Source organism: Ambystoma mexicanum, chromosome 8, assembly GCF_040938575.1.
Source record: "Ambystoma mexicanum isolate Mex_15411 chromosome 8, UKY_AmexF1_1, whole genome shotgun sequence".
NCBI lineage: Eukaryota > Metazoa > Chordata > Amphibia > Caudata > Ambystomatidae > Ambystoma > Ambystoma mexicanum.
The window spans coordinates 401,306,198-401,319,289 of NC_090929.1; the positions used below are offsets into that span (position 1 = coordinate 401,306,198).

The 13,092-nt window shown below is 44.9% G+C and overlaps 1 protein-coding gene across 1 annotated transcript in view; it reads right to left on the minus strand.

Moving 5' to 3' along the window:
* POLE3 (DNA polymerase epsilon 3, accessory subunit) overlaps window positions 1–13,092 on the minus strand; it is a 274,341-nt gene that overhangs the window by 181,763 nt on the left and 79,486 nt on the right. Inside the window, exon 2 of the mRNA XM_069609898.1 lies at window positions 12,438–12,511. Within this exon, the coding sequence (XP_069465999.1) occupies window positions 12,438–12,503 (66 nt within the window). The 5' untranslated portion in view covers window positions 12,504–12,511. The remainder of the gene's footprint in view (window positions 1–12,437; window positions 12,512–13,092) is intronic.

Consider the following 13,092-nt stretch of genomic DNA (forward strand, 5'->3'; position numbering starts at 1 on the left):
TCGGCCATCTCATGCAGCAGCGTTTTTTTCGAAACGAGAACGCGACGCACACACCATGTCGTAGGGTCCTTTACTCAAGCGTGCGCTCCGACGGAGAAAAGCCTTGCGCCACTCTCAAATGAACAATACCGTCATACGCTGCCCGAAGCGACTTAACTATGTACATATATTTACAAAATACTGTTACACGACGCCACTCGTCCACTCGCAAAGTTAATAAATTACACACGCTTACGGCTGCTGCTGATATTCCTGCACTCGGCTCTCTCCGTTGAGTACTGCGTTCCCAAACATGCAATTTCAGTCGTTCTTCTCTATATTTACTCACTAGTCATTTTCAATATCAATTGTCTTTTAAACAATAAGCACGCAACCTCCTTACTGCTCAGATACTAACTCTATTTAAAGAGGTTTAGGTACACTTAGCTTTGATCTGGTCTTCTGTTGCCTCAGCTGATCTGCTTCCTCTTCCAACCTGATAATGTTTCAGATGATTACTGCTGCTTTCTTCTTTTAAATAAACTCTAATTGACTACTAGTCTTTCTAGGGAACTTTAAACTCTTTATTTACTGGAGCTATAAAGGCAATTACCTGCTTTGATGAATACTAAAATGAAAGGCAGTTTAGAACCCCACGGGGGGTTCCAAGTCGCAACACAATAGCCAGAGCCAATCACTGCTGTAGTGCTGAGCCTCCATCTTGGCCTGGGGAAACAAAGGCACCCTGACTAAGGGAAATTAAGGGAAACAAACTCTTCAGCCCAATTCAGCCACCCAAAGTCAAACTCGCCCCCTGAACCAACCTAATACTTAAACAGACCTCCCCTTCTACACCTCCAAAACAAGTGCCTGAAACGCCAGCTGTTACATGAACCCCTGACAGTGTGATGATCATAGTGTGGAACCCTGACAGTACCCCCTCCATAAAGCCCTGTCCCAGGGCCTGGTTAACCTGGCTGTAAACGATGAAACAGTCTAACCAATCTAGGGGCATGTTCATCCTCACTCTTCACCAAAGATCTCTCCTCCGATCCATAACCCTTCCAGTCCACCAAATACTGCAGTTGACCTCGAAGCACCCGAGAGTCCAAAATGGCCTGTACCCTATATTCACTTTCATCATTTGAAAATACTGGACCTGGAACCTCGTGTATCCTAGTGTCACTCCTACAAACCTTTAACAAACTGATGTGAAATGTAGGATGCACCTTCAGCCCTGATGGGAATTTCAACTTAACACTAACTGGAGAAAGAACCTGCTCAATCTCGAATAGTCCAATAAAAGGGGGACTAAACTTATTATTCCCCTTCAGAGCTAAGTTCCTAGTAGACAACCACACCTCATGTCCCACCTGATATTTAGGAGCATCCCTGCGTTTTCTATCAGCAAATTTCTTGTAACTTAACTTACTTTTCTTCAATGCCCGTATTGCCCGCTCCAGATTCTGTCCCATTGTTCTCAACCTGCACTCCACATCTGGAACCTCCACCTCTTCTAAAAACACACCCCTCAAAAAACATGGATGCAACCCCTGATTCACAAAGAATGGGGACATAGAAGTTGAGTCCTTTGCAGTATTATTGTAACAGAATTCCGCCAACCACAACCATTCCACCCATCCTTGATCGGAACCCAAATAGCAACGTATGTACTTCTCCAATTCCTGGCGCACCCTTTCAGTTTGGCTGATAGTCAAATGGATTTCAAGTCCCAACTCTTAGCAAACATTTTGCAAAAATGCCTGTGCCAAAGACGTAGCTGTAGCGGCCCCCTTAAATGGAATGAAATGACCTGCCTTGGAGAATACATCCATCACGACCAATATAGTTGAACAACCCTGAACAATATAAACCATGGATACTGTGTGCAAAGGATGCGGCAGAATTGGAAGAGGCACCTGAAACCCCGCAGCTCTCTGGTGATCCGACTTGGCTCGAACACAAATTTCACAGGTTCTGACATAGTTATCAGTGTCCTCTCGCATTCCCTTCCACCAGAATTCTCTCTGCACCAATTCCAGAGTTTTCTTAAAGCCTGGGTGCCCAGCTAATGGTGAATCATGACAGGCCTTTAACACTTCTTCTCATTAACTGTTACGATGGTAAAAATAGTCTCGCATCCACGTAGGGTAACCCTTCCTTAACCACTTGCACAGGGTCCCCTGGCTTCCCATTCTTCAAGTTGTTTCTCAGTCATTAATTGCTGAATTTGTTTGCTGAATTTGTTCTCGAAAATCAATCCCTTTTTGCACATCTCCTACGTGAAAATTATTTTCTGCCAAAAACGACACTGGTGTACATGCGTCATTCTTCATGCTTCCAGGAAAACATCGGGACAAAGCATCCGCTTCTCCATGCTTAAACATAATTACAAAGTCATATTCAGCAAAAAATAATGACAAACATAGTTGCCTTGGCATCAGAGTCTTTGCAGTACAAAGAAAGGTCAAATTCCTGTGATCTGTTAACACTGTGACCCGATGTCATCCTCCCAAAAGAGAATGCCTCCATTCCTCAAAGGCTGCTTTGATGGCCAAAAGTTCTCCATCAGAGATTGCATAATTTCTTCCAGCCGGAGAAAATCTCTTTGAAAATAATGCCACCGGATGGAGTTGTCCAGTTACCAGGTGACTTTGGGACAGCACCGCTCCCATAGGACAATCGGAAGCATCTGCTTCCACGAAAAATTGTTGTTCAGCATCAAGGTGTAAAAGAATTGGTCCTGTAATACATTTTTCTTTCAAAAACTGAAACGCTCTTTCCGCCTCTTCACTCCACACAAACTTAGCTCCTTTTCTTCTGCAGTTTCGTAATTGGGGTGACAACTTGTGAAACATTTTGGATGAACTGATGATAAAGATTTGCAAACCCAATAAAACACTATCTTTCACTGAAGCTGGTTGAGGCCAATCTTTCACTGCTTTAACCTTGGTCGAATCCATCTCAAGACCCTCAGGAGACAGCACGAACCCTAAAAATTCCACACGATCAGTGTGAAATTGGCTCTTCGAGTTTAGCAAATAGGTGGTTCTCATGCAACGTCATCAATACCTTCGTAACATGTTCCACATGCGGATCTTGCTCTTTGGAGAAAATCAAGAGGTCATCAATATACACCACTACAAAGATGTCCAAGTATTTATGGAGCGCTTGATTGATGAAGAATTGGAAAGCGGCCGGGACGTTACAAAGACCGAATGGCATCACTTGATACTCGAGTTCTAAATGCGGTCTTCCACTCATCACCCTCTCGATGCGTCACCAGGTGATAAGCTCCTCTAAGGTCCAACTTTGTAAATATCTTTGCTCCCTGAATCCTATCCAGCATTACTGATATTAAAGGTATGCAATTCTTGAGCGTTATCTTATTTAACGCTCTGTAGTCGATGCATGTCCGTAAAGTCATCTTTCTTTGGAACGAAAAATAAGGGTGATGCCGCTGGTGATTGTGAATGTCGAATAAGGCCCTTAGCTAGATTCTCCTGGAGGTAATCTTTCAAGTACTCCTTCTCTTTCTCAACAAGAGCGTAAATTCTACCACACGGAATTGGAGCTCCATCTTCCAGGTCCATTTTACAGTCGTACGGGCGATGAGGAGGTAACTCACCATCTTCCTGTTTGCTGAACACATCCTGAAAATGCAGATAACACTCGGGCAATACCCCGGTTAAAGCTCCTACAATATGCTCCTTCACCACCCCTGCTGCTAAACAAACCCCCTGCACCTCAAACATTCCCTCCGGATCTCTCTCCTTAACCTCCACCAGGCATTGCTCTCTACAATACTCCGACTTAAATTCCACTGTTCTTTTTCCCATTCCACTGTTTTTTCCCCCAATCAATCATGGGATTATGTAAAGAACCATGGCATTCCCAGAATAATCTGTAACTGTGGTGCATCTATGAGCTCAAAAACAATATCTTCACAATGTCCTTTCCCAATCCTCATTCTCAGCTGACCAGTCATTTGTGTAATCAACCCTGAGGTAAGTTACGTGCCATCTACTGCCCGTACCTGTTCTGGAGCCCCCCTCTAAACTACAGGCACTCCCAGCTTGCCGGCCAGAGCTATATCCATAAAATTCCCAGTTGCTCCCGAATCAATTACACACAGACCACCACACCTAAGCTTAGCTTCCCAAATTAAGGATACTTTGAGGGGGATATGTGGTACAGCTGTCTAAATAGTATTTGCCACCAGCTGTCCTCTTCCAGTAAGCGGTTGAAAGCGCTTTGGGGTGCGTGGAAATCTCCCTACAAAAGGAGTATTGTCACCACAGTATAGACACACATTTTCCTTCTGCCGCCTGTCTTTCTCCCCTTTGGTCAAAGGTGGCCTAGCTTGACCTTGCTGCACAGGATGTCATGATGCTACTCATCTGCCACTCAGCACCGCTACATGCACACATTCAGAGACTCACTTGCAAAGTTAAAACCTGCAAACTGCCTCTGCATTTATTTACTTGTTTTACCGCTGCAGTGGACCAATCTAATTGCATGTTCCATTCCAGCTTTTGGGTTAAACTAGCAAATGCATTATGGGACATGTATGCTGTCTAAAAGGCAAAGGACTGGAGGAGGCATACTAAATACATGTGTTTGCAGCAAGCTACTAAGAGCTGCAGAGAACCTGATTGCATTCACCTGTTCCAAGCTACTGCAGGCTAGGTTGCAGAGAGCTGGGGAGCCCTTAATTAGAAACCACTGCTGCAGGCAACTGAAGCCAGGGCTGGGCTTAATAGAACACAGCCGCCAGAGTCTGCAATCAGCTCCACCCTGCTGGCTGGGAGGGTCTTTATAAGCTCACTTTGAACAGAAGCAGTTGTCAACTGGGAGTATGTTCTTGTGCTCCGGTTACCAGTTTTTGACCTTTTGGCCTTTGAATCCTGTTGTGGTTGATGCTTGCAGCTCCCTCTCCAGTCGGCTGCTGCCTTCTGCCCAGCTCCTCTGGGCTCCCACCTGACGGCTATGCCGCACTCGGCTGCCTTCCGCCACGCTCCTCTGGGCTCCTTGCCTTACAACCTGCATGTTCTGGCTTCTGTTATCTTCCGTCTTGCTTTTCTCTCTTCCTTGTTCAAACTCAGTCTGTTGAAGTTTTCCTTTTTGTTCCCCGCCTACGATATTTCCCCGATTTCAGTCCTTCGTTCTAGTGTCTGAATCCTATCCGGTCCTGTACCTGGTTATTTCTTTCAACACTGCTTTCTACTTAAATCTTGGTCCACTGTGGTGACTCCACTTGAATCCGTTTTACAGTGCGACCCTGAGTTGGTCTCCGTTCAGAACAGATAAGGGAAAGACTTCTGTTGCCTTTGCCTAGTCCGTTGAAGTCGTACCTGCCTCAGTATATGGTCTTCAGTTTTACCCTTGCACTAAGTTTCCTCGGCACACCCAAGTCACGACGCTGCTATATTACTGTTAAGAGTAATCTGCTGGTACCTATCCCAAGGGCTTTCCTTAATCCCTGGAGACCCTTTATCATATTCCAGTACACCCTTATTTCTGATAAATCCGTGTGGCCCAGTGTACTTGCTTGTCTTTGCTTTTTCTCCGTCTTCGTTTACAGCCTGCATCTGCAGTTCCTGTGATAACAACTTTGTATGTACCTTTTTTCTGTTATATGCTAGCATTGCCTCCGGAATCTCCCCTAATCTACGTGCATACCGTGAGAGATAGCCTCTACTACCCTGTGCTCTCCGCCGAGACTTGTGACACAGGACCCCTTACTTCTCTCACTGCCTGATCTGTCTTTGTACGCTCACTCCTAACCCAAACCATACTCTCAGAAAAATGTCTCCGCTTTTCTGACCTCCTCTCACATCTAGTTGCATGACCACAGAAATAAAACCTTTACAGGAGGTTGGCCTCTCTACTGTTGTTGACAAGGCGTCCTTTAGCTCTTCGCGTTACCCCCAAATAGAAAATTGAAGCTCTCTTTTCTTCAGGCCAACCACTCTCTAAAACCAACGCCCGGAACTGGGTGATATAAGCCACCAACTAACAATTCCCTTGGCGCAATTCTAGTAACTCCCCATCTACACTCTGTGATAACGTTCTCCTGTCAAACATCTTTCCAAATTTGGTTTTAAACTCCAAGCAGCTATGTAACTCAGCTGCTCCCTTCTCAACCAAGGGTACCGACCATGCCGCCGCTTCCCCGGTTAAATAGGAAAATAAAAATGCAACCTTGGAAGTTCATGTGGGGATAGACTCTGGCCTGCACATAAAGTGCAACTCTCACTGCATAAGAAAGGACTTAAACTTCCCGAAATCTCCACCAAATCTTTCCGGAGGGGCAAATGGGGTGGTAACTATGGATATACCTGGAGGAATATGATTCCTCCTGTCCTCCTCCACCCCCTCTGACCCTACTTCAGGATACAATACTGGAGGTTCCCTTTCAATGTCCAAACTCAACCCTGAGGGCCCTGCGGAATCTACCTTGTGTAACAAACTACTTAGTTACTCCATCTTAACTCCTAAGGACAACATTTCTTTCCTTGCCTTATTCAATTCCTCCCTCACTTCCATCAAAATCTTCCCTAATGCACCCAAACTCAACCCTGACTCTGGGTCCATCTTCACTTAGGCAGGATTAATTACGTGGGCCTTTCATTCGGTCAGGTCTGCCCGAGGTATCCTGCAGGAGTGATGATAGCCCACCAGCTTCCCCGCCCCCACCCAAGCCTGCTGGGCCTATAATCTCATTATTTACAACTATTAAGCTGGCAAACCCAAGGGGAAACTGGAAGTCGAGAAAATAACGAACGCAGAATGTTCTACTGCCCTGGTCTTCTGCCTTCTCAAGATATGTTCTGGTCAGTAGAGGACCTAAAAGGATAAATTACAACTTGTTACTTCATCCAGGCTAAAACCCTTACTTGTACCAACATATACTGCACTCTGCTCCCTTTCCATACCTGCAGCCCAAGCTTTAGTGCCCTCAGGCTCTTGACTGGTTCATAGACTGTGGTAATGCTGTGTAGAGTCCTTCACCAGAAATGGTTGCCTCAGCTGATGTGCTTCCTCTTCGAACCTGATAATGTTTCAGATGATTACTGCTGCTTGCTTCTTCAATAAACTCTGATTGGGCCTTCAAGGATATCTCTCAAAATAAATGACTACTAGTCTTTCTAGGGGACTTTAAACTTTATTTACTGGAGCTATAAAGGCAATTACCTGCTTTGACGAATACTAAAATGAAAGGCAGCTAGAACCCCTTGGGGGGTTCCAAGTGACAACACAATAGCCAGAGCCAGCCAGGGAAACAAACTCTTCAGTCCAATTCAGCCACCCAAAGTCAAACTCACCCCCTGAACCAACCTAATACTTAGACCGACCTCCCGATCTAAAGTGCCTGAAACGCCACCTGTTACATGAACCCTAGACAGTGTGATGAATATAGTTTGGAACCTTGACATTTACAGTGGAAGAGGACATACAGAGAATGGAGGAGGACTTGATTAGTGGTGAAGATGCAGCAATGAGTCTGGATCCTTGATCGGATGAGAGTCTTGACGACCTGGAAAAGAGCCAGTGTTGGGGGGGGGGAAAGGAAATGGTTTAATACTCCATCACCTGGAAAGGGACTATGGGACAAGAAGGATTTGCCACAAGTACAAAGTGTGGGAAAAGATTTTCTGACTAACGTTTGTGGAAGCAGTCTCTCCCCCCCTTTTTAGTTATTTAGTTGGATACTGAATTCCACATTCCACTTGCAAGGTGCACAGGTTAGGTCCTCTTTCAGTTTGATGCTCTAAAGTGTACTACCATAGGTCTGTTTTGCATGCGACCGCTATTCTCACCTCACCAGGGTGGTTACACCTATGACAGTCGAGACCTGCACAAGCTCCCCCAAACAAAAATATATTGCCATATCTACCAGCACACTCAAATTAGCATATCAGCGATAAAGTCCAGCATGAATACCTGTGCTCTGCTCCCTGGCACAGCAGCGTTGCTACTCGAATTCTTCATGAATATTCTGATTATTGCTGTAATTTACTGGTTCGCATTTCTTCAAGTGTCCTTTCGTTCCTGCATTGAATTAAACCGTCTAGGACTATGACCAGCAAAATAATTTGGAAAAATATTTTCCTGTTTTTTTCCCAGTCTCCATGCAGTGTAACATCTGCCTTCAATTCATTTTTCTATTTACAACAATTTCTCTGCCGTCAAGAACTTCTGAAGTTCTAAATTCAATATCCAAGAGGGCACTCCATTTTTCCTGCTAAAACTTGTACTTCAAAGTCTTAAACACAATGATACTAGGTTTGGCAATGTAAACAAAGCCCACTTCCATTTCAGCCCAGTCTCGCGCTCGGTTTTTCAGATTCTTTTTGACCTTACACACACTATCCAGATTATGCTTTTGATCTTGCTTCTTACATGCACACGTGAGGCCCTGCCAATTTCAGTTCCACGTTTAGCATCTTCTCATTTTGTTACTGGCCCTCGTTTTCCATTTCAGGATTTTCCAACTCCACTCGCTATTGTAGAACGTTCCAGACTAGATGTGGTTTAACCCAGGCGGGGGTATAGTCCACACAATTTTTGGACAAGGTATCGATGCCATAGGACCACTACAGTGCCAATAAGCACAGTATAAATGCTTCAAAACATGCAGCTTAAATATGTTCCTGCTTGTTTGCCATCACTCTCCATAACCTCTGATCTACCGTCCGAGTCATGTCTGAGAGACCCCAATTCTCGATAGCTCGAGGAAAGTCTGGGGAGTTCGACGGAGCGTGTTTGTTAGGCAGAAAGGCGACTTACCACCACCTGTGGTAGGCCCATACATGTTTTCCTGGGTTCTCACAGCCAGGCTTAATCACAAGCCTGACAGAATGTAGGCTCTGAGTTTTTGCTCTCTACCTCAATAGTCCTTATGACTCCTAAGGCAGGAGTACCCCCAAGGTACTCCTAAATCTCTCAGAAAAAGCACCCTCTCCGTTAGATATGTGGCTAGGTTCATGGTGTTATTTCACCGGATTGATTATTTTCCCCATCTGGATTATTTTAGCTCCTTACTCATTTATCAAAATGGAGGTTGTGGTGGTTTGCTCTAAAACCTGAGGTGGTCATGTGTATGCAATAGAAGCTGGCCACTGATTGTGTGCGCACCAGAACTGGGAATTACAGTCAGACTGAAATCAGTACCTTACTGGCATTTGCAGAGGCTTATCTGGGATTTCATGGATATATTCATTACTGTGTGAGGGGGGGGGGATTGGGGGAGGCTGCTGGGGGGGGGCATGAACTTCCCAGACTGCACAGGTATGCTTGCAGGGAAGGCCTGCCATTAGCAGCCCTCTCTGAATGATTTTTGGCACGAGATTAGGTTCGGTTTTCACTCCAGTTTCTGAGGGGGGAAGCAAAGCAGGCACTCAACGACTCACCTAGTCTACAGCTGAATCTCCGAACCTGGACTCTGGAAGGCCTGCTGCTCGAGGAAGTACCAGTGCTTTGCACTAGCACCCTTTAATGTCCCAAAGTATTCACCTGCTAAGCTTTGCCTCTCCAAAGACTACCAGAAGGCACTCTCTGCAGCACTCCAGACCCTGATCCAGAGGGTACAACATTTTGTCATTTGTATTGTGCGCAAAACACATAGGCATCAAGGTGCCATTTGAATAGGAAAACAATAGCATAAGAATATGATTGCATAGTACATTAGGAGGTAACTGTTTCATTAAGATAGGCAAGTACTGTAGTAATGCATTTGGATAGCTCACACAAATTAACAGTTTCATTGGGAGCGGAGTGCCACCAGGGTCAAGTCCTAGTTGACAGTCTTGAGGTGCCTGCAGAAAGCCCAGTATGATTGTTCAGCTCAGAGTGCTGGCGATAGGACATTCCAGGTCCTAGTGGCTATGACTAGGACTAGGAAGCTCATCCCCCCAGCTCTTTTAGTCTAAAAGTGGGGGTGATACGGCGGTGAATGTTCATGGAATGAGTAGGTCTTGCTAAAATTAGCTTTCGTGAACTTAAGCGAGAGGTATCTTGGGGCAATGTTGGCAAGACGTGTGTGATGGCTAATGTTTTGAAAATTATATGCTCACAAACTGGTAACCAGTGCACTCTCGTGGCATGTTCGAGTCTCGGGAAATTCAGGGCAGCCCAAAGTGCATTATTCTGTATTACCTGCAGCTTACTGATGTTTTGCGAGGAAGTTCCAGCAAATAAGGCGTTGCAGTAAGTGCTCGGGCAATGGCGAGATACCCGACAGTGGAGAGAAAAGGTCTGCAAACAACTGAATCACAGCTCCTACTCAAAGGTCACCTCTCCAGATCCCATGCCAGAAGTCAATGTGGTAACCCTGCATCACCACAAACTGCAGCTTTCTCGCCTTTCTGATCCTCTGGCTCCGACTCCTTGATTGGGGAATATCCAAATAGAGAATAATCACCCTTTCCAATGGTCTAGGGGTCCATCTGCATCAGGGTGCAGTCAGAGAAGCAGTATTTGTAATGGCTAGAAGCTATTTAGCTCCTGCTTCTCACACAGAAGAGTCTGGTTACCTTAAAAAAAACAGCTACCACGAGATACATTTGGTACCCCTGGCCAACTGGTACCATACAAACATACCAATGTGATGTTGAGTGTTTGGGAATGTGTATAAAGAAGCATTACAACAGATCTAGGAGACATTTAAAGCATAATGAAAAATACATAATGCAAAAGAATTAAGGTTTGCGCCTTGTGTGCAACTTAGGTTTGCACCATGCTACTTACTCACTCCTGGTTCCTGCCTACTGACATCCAAGAGCTAGTTTCAGCTACTGCTCATCAAATCTTAAATTCAAACCCTGGTGGAGTCTACAGTGGTGGTTGAACAACTGTCTCTGGAAACTGCTAACAGCACCTGCAGAACTGCTTACGCAGTTCCACGTTATTGCTCTCCTGACCCTCCAAAGCTGCTGGCAGGACATTTCCTTTTCCTTTCTGGGCCTCCTCTTCACTAACTCTTGAGGACCTGCCTCCAGTGGAACTACAGAAACTGCTCCTCGAAGGCTCTTTCCTACTGAGGTAAAACTCTCCCGCCAAAGACTGTCCCTATTCGCAATAATGGTCCCTCTTGGTTTCTTGTGTACTCTCACATCTTACATATGTGGTACTTTTACAGGAAGGACGAAGTCAAAAAGGACACATTAAAAATGGATGCTTACTTGCTACATTACGACCTCTCTGTATTACAAAGTAAGTTATACTTACCTCTTAGTGTATAGTTTTCAACTTCAACTTTTCCTAATATAAAGACTTTAAAAAGAAAAACAAAGTGTGGACCTTCTTTTATTAAGTATACCCATTAGCCTCCTCACTCCACCCTTTTTGAGTTAGGCCTGGGCTGCCCAGTCACACCTACTTGGAGAGCCAGGTGAGCCTGAGGAATCACTAGTAGTACATGCGTCAGAATAATATACCAGAGGACACAGACCACAGGGCCTAAAAGACAAATTCTCTAAAATCGGTCCTACTCTGCTACTCACACAAGCCACCCCAGACCAATTTGCTTAAGGTTCGCGTATCACAGCCTTTATGCACGTGGTTAGATTTATTTTTAGAAGTATGGTAGTTTACAAAAACAGGTACCTACCATCATTCAATATTGTGCAAAAGGTGCATTTAAGGCAGCACAAAAAAAGTCTCCACTGCTCAAATTGGGGTTATCACTGTCAGCCATACAAAATGTTAATAGCATGTGGTCGACAGGTAGGAGAATATAGCCATACTAACTATGAATAGAGCAATTTAAATAGCTTAATGGTGGGAAGGTATGCATGCTTCAGAGGCACACCATTTTATACTCTTCTGACATAAGCAAGACATTGGAATGGCAGTGGAAGGATAGCATTTCAAAGTCAGTGGGAACGCCTTTCGGCTTCACTTAGGCAGGATTAGGGAGAGCATTTAAAACAAGAAACTCTCCCTGACCCTGCCAAGCATGCCTATGCTCCAGAAAATGTACAGGGTAAAATTTGTTCTAGTTTCCTAAACTCAGCCTGCATTCATAGACTATGCGATCGTTCCTTGCACGTTTGCATAGGCCATTCATTCTCCTACTGGCACCTAACCTTTAGAACTTATTACCCCACCTTTAGTATGCAAGGCAGGATGAACTTAATAGGTGAAGGGCTGGATTGGTTATTCTCTCCTCCTGCCACCCTTGCACACTTTTTTGCAAGGGAGGCAAGCCAGGCTAACCCGTGCCACTTCAAGACTGCAGCCCCCACTAGATTGTCTTGTAAAGTACCGAATACAAGCTCTTTTCAACTAGCTTTGCAGGCAATGTACATTCATCACACAGCAACAAGGGATGGGATGTTGTGGGGAGGCACTGCCAGTTTGTTAAACTGGCTAAAGCTTTTCAATGAAGGACTAGGGATTCAATTGGAGGATTTTAAACCGAATTAGTCAAAGAACAGCATTCAAATACTCACTGCCTCTTTAATGATCCTTGTAATGACAGCGTTGGGCAAGTTCAAATCCTCTGGTCTTTCTGCCATCTTTTACCCTAGAACAGAAAAATAACATTTTCAAACGTTCGTTTTACCTTGAATCACACAGAAAACAATGCTACAAGTAAACGGTACCTAGAAGTCACCGCAAACATACAGGAAGAACAGTGAGGAGGATAGTGAGCAGTACGATTTTTTAAGGCTGCTATCAGTGCTACATTAGACTGTATGGTAGTCCTCCCAAAACCAAGTGAGTGAAGATGGGGAATGGCGTCTAAATAAGACCTCACTCCAATATATCCAGTCAGGATCACCATTCCGCGTTGCACGGAACCCGGTTCTCACCAGGTAATAGCCCACCCACAAAGCAAGGGACACTGCTAAGCTTCTCATGTAACTCACTGGCTGGCAGCAGCTCATTGTGGCATTTTGAAAGGATACATGCTGCTGCAGCCACCTGCTCTGGTACAAATGCCTTGTTGCATGCAGGTCCCCACTACAACAGCGTCCTGGTTTTAGAAATGTAGTGAGACTACACAAAGTCTATATTTTTACCATTTTACACATGGAACCATGGCATGGCGACAGATATCTTGGCCTAAGAACTTAAGTTGGTTTGGGAGCTCAGAGTAGCCAT